At 39.1% G+C, this 6,769-nt stretch overlaps 1 protein-coding gene across 1 annotated transcript; it reads left to right on the top strand.

Annotated features, from left to right (window-relative positions):
• The first annotated feature begins 3,472 nt into the window (after positions 1 to 3,472).
• On the top strand, positions 3,473 to 4,398 carry SAG20 (senescence associated gene 20). The gene has a single exon (XM_086236907.1). It carries the CDS (start codon positions 3,725 to 3,727, stop codon positions 4,103 to 4,105), a length of 381 nt encoding a protein of 126 aa, XP_086093033.1. The 5' UTR covers positions 3,473 to 3,724; the 3' UTR covers positions 4,106 to 4,398.
• The last annotated feature ends 2,371 nt before the right edge of the window (positions 4,399 to 6,769 follow it).

Raw genomic sequence — 6,769 nt, forward strand, 5'->3', positions numbered from 1 at the left:
ATGCGTGCCCATTGTAATGCGGAAGGTGTGTTGTGTAGTTGGTTTTATTGCTGGCATGTTTGCACAAGTTGGCTGTATGGACGGGTAAAAGCTTTTCTATCATCTACTCTAATACTCTATTCTAGATTTTTATATTTTGGTGATGTTAGCTTTGGAAAGTGGCCATGAAGGCCGGTACCGAAAGACAAACAACTTCCAAAGTGGAGATGAGGACTCCATGTCTTACCTGAAATGTTTATATTTTAATCAGGTTTAAGTATGTGTGCCATAAAAGAAAGCAATACACCCCGTTTTAGTTGGTACAGTTTGTTTACTTGTACATGGTCTATCATTAGCCTAAGAATATATGACATAAATGATTTGGCAGGTTAGGTAGTTCTTTATGTGCTTGGAGTTAGAAACCCCAAAACCAATACCTAACCCATTTGCTAGCTCCATACTAAGTCCAATTAGCACTGGATTTTTGTTCTGTATCTACCTTAAGTTTGGATCCAGTTCTATAAAAATCTCCAAAATCGATGCTATTCCAGAGAAAGTGACAAGAATAACATCCAATCCACTTTGATTGCAACAACTAGTGGCAGTCTTTATCAGTGTTACTATGGCTTACAAAGTAATAGCAACAGTGGATCCTTTGTAAGCATGATGAATATCACCTTTAACTTTCAACTTTTTCACTCTGAAGCTGTTGTTTTCAAAGGTGATGTTTAGTGTAGGGACAGCCATGAACCCCTTCTATGTTTGGTAAGCTAGGAGGCATTCTAGCTGTCTGATTTGCATCACATGACAAAGAGGATCCCTCTTCTTGTGACCCTAATGAGTCAATGACAGATCAACATGTTCTAGATCCAGTCTAGCACTGTACTATTCCTACTCTCTAACCTCTAGTCTTTAGTGCATAGAGGACAATTCCTAATCAATTTTGTCTTCATTACCCAGAAGGGACCCAATTTTGATGGGTATGATATGCAACCAAAAGTGCAGTCCACTAGTCACAAACAGCTTCTTATAAGTGGGGGTAAGGTAATCAAAGTTCATATGCACAACAGCACAAGAGAAGACCAATGCTTAGCCCATGCTCAATTCTAGTTGCCCATAAAGGCCAGTCATCCAGGATTGGTTACCTTGCATTAATTTTTTAGAACATTAATCAGACTTAGTTGGTTTGAACTTTGAATTTTGAACTTTGGACTTTGAACTTTGAAGAAAGCAATTTCCTTCTTTTCCTATGACTATGAGCAACTAATGAGCGAATAGCTTCTTCCCTCACATTGATGTACAATTTGGCAATTACGCCACTTTGTGGGCCCATGCCCATGGCCCATGAGGTTTCACTTTTAAAACCTTCACTTTCAAGAAGACTGTGCTATTCCTTGCCTCGGTCCACTTGCCCCCTACACCCTACTTTACTGTAAAGTAGAAACCGATCGGCTTCAGTTTTGAACCTCCACTTTTGTAAATTTACTTTTGGCTTATTATTCTATTTGCCCTCCCGAACATAATTTGAATTCTCGCTTTACCCTCTGGCTTTTTTTTTTTGGTCTCAAGTTACTTTGATGTTACACTATGTGTCTCACTTAATCCGATTTCATTAATATTTACGATTAAAGTGTTAATATAGTGTCTAGGTGTGCTTAAAATAAATTAAATATTATTTTAAAATTTTAATATTTCAAAAAATTAAAATAAAACTCCAAATTTAATAAAAAATAATAAACGGAGTATGGGGGTAGGTTGGTTGCCGATCAGGAAGGGAGGGTGGGGGTGGGGGTGGGTTTCTGATTGGGAAAGGAGGGTGGGCGTGGCTGGGTTACCGATTGGGAAGGGAGGGTGGGGCTGGGTGGGTTGCCGATCGAGAAGGGAGGGTGGGGCTGGGTGGGTTGTCGATCAGGAAAGGAGGGGCTGGGTGGGTTATCGATCAGGAAAGATGAGGGTGGGTGGGTTGCATATCGGGAAGGGAGGGTGGGGGTGAGTATTTGATTTTTTTTATTTTTTTTTGTAATTTTTTATTAAAATTTGAATTTTTTAAGATATTAATGTTTTAAATAATATTTAATTAATTTTTCTACACATGTGGATGCCACATAAGTATTTTTAATTGGAGATATTGACGAATTTGACATAATCGGATTAAATGAGACACAGAATGTAACGTCAGAGAATAACTTAAAAAAAAAAAAATCAGAGGATGAAGTGAGAATTCAAATTATTTGCAAGGAGCAAATAGAATAATAAGCCTTTACTTTTAACTCAATAGCTACATTTCAAATTAAGAAAAAAGAATGCAATTGAATTTAAAAGATCGTGATCCAAAAATATAAATAAAACATTACAACTTTAGTTGAGATTCAGAAAATTGGAATAATAGTCTAGCCTCTTCTAATACAGATCCGTTTAGTTAAACGACATTTTCAATTAGCTTTCCTTTGTTTTTTAAGCTCCCACCTAGGGATGGCAAAATTCCCCGCCCCAGAAAATCCCCGTGGGGACCCGCCCCGATTAAGCGGGTATGGTAATACCATCCCCATCCCCGCCCCGCCCCGTATACCCGTTTAATAAAAATATTATATTACATAATTATATTTTAATTTATTTTCTTAATTTTTGTTGCATATCTTTAAAATTTAATAGTGTTCTCTTTATAATTTAGTGTTATTGTAATATAATATGATGAATTTTAGTGTATTTCATCTATTATATTATATATTTATATTAATTTGATATGTTATTAATAAAAAAATTATTTTTTTGAAAATAATAGGGGCCCCGAATACCCCCGATGGGGACCCGATTACCCGGCGGGGCGGGTATGGTATTGGCAAACCCGCTCCGAACCCGCCCCGTTGCCATCCCTACTCCCACCTCAGCATTCTTTTCGTGGAAACTTGTAGCTATTCAATCCAATACTCGGAGATTTGGAATTTACATTTTTCCTCTAACGACGTCAAAAAATCATTAAATACCGCATTAAATTGATCAAGACCAAAAGATGAGAATTTTCATTTTATAGCTGGTAGAGAGCAGTGACCACGAAGCCAATAGCGTAAAGAGTTAAGATTAAGTTATTAACAAACAGACTTTTATAGCCAACATTATGTATTTAACTAATTAAGGAAAAACGTAATTAGGTGGAGGAGGGTGGGGTCCATTTGTCAAAAAAAGTTGGCTCGACTCTCTCTTCACGTGTCCCCTCCTCCCTGACCCTCCTCACTCCTCGCGATCCTTCGCGTACCAAAAACCGCGAAAGCACAGCCCATCGCACGCCACCTGTTCCCTCCCCTCAACCCAATAAAAACACCCCACGTCATCAATAACCGCAGGTTGTTCATTTCTTTAACGGCCTTGCACTTGATTGGTCAGTCGGATTAACCAAGAAGAAGAACGGATGTAGGGAATCCCAGACTCCTGTCTATAAAACACCCCCTCATCTCCCCCCCCATAAAACTCAATCCACATATCGCAACACTCCATTTCTCTCTTTCTCTCTCTCTCTCTCTCTCTCTCTCTCTCTCTCTCTCTCTAAACCCGAAAACCCGCCTCGGAGCTTCTGCTAGAACTGGCTAACTCTCAGGAAGCTCTGGAAGCCAGTAGCGATTCCAGCAGTGAAGGGGTGGTGCTCGCCCTATATGAGGCCCTGAAATCACGTGACGTGGCGACGGTGCACCAGATTGTAGCCCCGGACCTCGAGTGGTGGTTCCATGGTCCGCCGACCCACCAGTTCTTGATGCGCCTGCTCACCGGTTCTGCATCCGACTCTGACCCCTCGTTCGGGTTTGAACCCCAGTCCATCACCTCCTTCGGCCCCGTCGTCCTCGTCGAGGGCTGCCACTGCGACATCTCCTGGGTCCACGCCTGGACCGTCACGGATGGGATAATCACCCAGGTCAGGGAGTACCTCAACACTGCCCTCACCGTCACACGCCTCGGCGGAAACTCAAACTCAACTTCCTCCTCCGCTCCATCCTCGCCGTCCAGTAAGTTCTCTCCTGCCAAGTCATCCTCATCGACGTCTGAGATTACCTCGTTCCACTGCCCCTCCGTTTGGGAGAGCAGCTGCTCCAATCGGGTCGGCAAGTCCGTTCCGGGTCTGGTCCTCGCAATATAAATTAATTAGTACTACCAATAAAAGGGTGCTGAGGTGTCCTCCTGTGATTGGGTGCCTACTGACATAGAGATGTAGGTCCCATATGGTTTTTGCTTGGTTTGGTTTGTGAATTGTGATTGTGGGTTGTCTTTAAGTTTGAGCTTGTTTTGTTTGGGTCTGTGAGTGTGTGAGTGTGTGTGTCTGGTTTGGTTGGGTGGAATCATGGGGCTGAGACCCTTTTGGTCATATCCTGACGACGCGTCTGTATTATTATGCTACTCTCCTTTTGCAATAAAGACGTGCTTTTTTAATAACCCTTTGGAAGTTTGGAGTTTAATTCATTTCTACTGCTTTGTATTTCGAGGACCAATTCGTGTTTTTGGTACTGTTTTTCAGTAACCTACCTACCTGAATACATTGTACACAAATAAATAGATCGAAAACCAGCCTAACAACCTGGATTCCGGGAATACTATTATACTACGTACACAAAACAGCCTTACGTGATATTTGTTCCTCTAATCTTGAATTATAATGTGTCTGGAATCTGGATGGAGAAAATAAATGTAGAATTAATTAGACAAAACTCAACCTTTATACCATCACATATACTAATTAATTTTCTTGTTTGAGTTCATAACTTAACATAACATTTCTCGTGGAATAAAACTTGGGCTTTAAAGATCTAATTTCCATCAAAGCTACCACCACCACGGCCACTACCATTCCTGCCACTTTCACCACCAATACCGCAATTAATTACTGCCAACCCTCCTCCACCATCTTCTTTGATATTGCTGTTGTCACCATCACCATTCATTTTCGAGATCGATTGACATGTATACATAAAAAGAAAAATCTATACATTGCGTACTATGCTTTATAAATTAGTCAAATATGAACAAATTTTACAACTTTAAATCTCATATTTTAAAATTGACTAGAAATTTTTTTTCATCCAAAAGCACTGTTGGTACTTGTCGCATTCTTAAGAAATGGGATTTCCCCAAGGAATCCAAGTCGATGTTCCAATGCTTGCTTTGGTTTTGTCATTTTATTCATTGTGCCACGTGGCAGCTTGACCTTTGTAATGAAGTGCATAGTGCATATCAACTCCTTTTGGTTCAATTAGTCCCGTATTTTGAAGGTGGCCGGCGGCCGGCGGTGGTGATTGTTGACTCACCACTGGATCATGAAGTCACGAGTGACCATGGTTAGCATGCTGTTCACTCCAAAGTCTAAAACAAGTGATGTGATAAGCATTTGAACTAGGAGATCGGATTGGAAATAAAATTAATTGTAGGTCATAAAATGGTCTCGGAGGGAAGCAATTCGTCCTTCGCCACGTGTACGGTGGATATGCTCTTCAAGCTCATTTCACCATGTATAGTAAACGATCCACGCAGATCTCAGCCTCCCTCCGACATGAAACTCATCTGAATGTCGATCATGTCGGACTAAAACCCTTGTTTAAATACAGTCCGAAAGAGAATCGTCACATGTATAGCGTGATCGTCATGTCCTTTATTTAGTGGGACCCCTTTATCACGCGAGAAATTTTCTTGTCCATTTGATTATTGGAACTCGTGCAAATAGGCCAAGTTTGAAACAAACAATCCCTTAATACCAGATTCATCCCCATGAAAATTGAAAATTAACACTTTCCCAAACCCATTTTTTGTTTATGAATTTTACCCTAACAATAAAATTATTAATAAAGGATAAGGGGTGCAACAAATCTCCTACATTTTTTTGGGGTCCAAAAATACTGCATTAAGGCAGCAAAGGTCAGCAAAAAACACAACAGAAAGAGGATGCACCTTGACTAGATACAAAGGAGAGGATCTTGCAACAGGAGATATCACCAAAAGAAAGAAAAAAAAAAAAAAAAAAGCAAAGCTAAGCTAAGCTAAGCCCTAAAGATAGTTTAAGAAAGCGACGGAGGCCGGGTGCAACAAATGTCTTAATATGCAGCAATTGAAAAGAATATTTGTGTCACTTTAAGTTAAAGATAGTTGGTGTACAGTAAGTAACCAACTAAAGGGTTCAAAGTAATCTTGGTCAAATAAAGAGAGTTAAAAGTAAAACTTTTTCCATATATAGAAACATTAAACATTGAAAAATAAAGAGAATGATAAAAAAAGGTGATGAACATACAAGTAATGAATTATGCTATGGCCAACAGCCCAGGAACACTAGTTTCATCTAGAAAGTTGAATGGTTCATAGAAATCGATCATCAGGTGATATTTGGATGGTCATTCACGCCTTTTGCAACTACTATGAAACTACTTACGTTAAAACATGACATCAACCCCACGACATAATAAAAAATAATACAAACAGAGCTAATTAAGACGTAGGGAGATTTAGACAAACAATAATACTAGTTGTCCCACATTTTTTTTCCCACATTTGTATCCCATCTGATGTGTTATTACTTTTTACTGGAAGGGTATTTCTTTTTTCTTTTTTAGGTTTTATTTTTTAATTTTTAGTATCCAATATATAAATACCATGTAAGATGGTATGAAATTATGGTATAAAAATGTGGTAAGTGTAACATTACTGTTAGACAAATTAGATATATACAACTCGTTCTTAATTCTATGAATAATTTTCTCAAAATGTAGGGATACAATTTAATTTATCTTTTAGTTTCATCCTGACCTTTGTTTTATTTTTT

This window comes from Dryas octopetala, chromosome 3 (genome assembly GCF_963921425.1).
Source record: "Dryas octopetala chromosome 3, drDryOcto1.1, whole genome shotgun sequence".
In the NCBI taxonomy this organism is placed as follows: domain Eukaryota; kingdom Viridiplantae; phylum Streptophyta; class Magnoliopsida; order Rosales; family Rosaceae; genus Dryas; species Dryas octopetala.

Bases quoted from the DNA above. Each gene is read 5' to 3' on its own strand.
- SAG20 (XM_086236907.1), top strand. From the start codon at position 3,725: ATGCGCCTGCTCACCGGTTCTGCATCCGACTCTGACCCCTCGTTCGGG.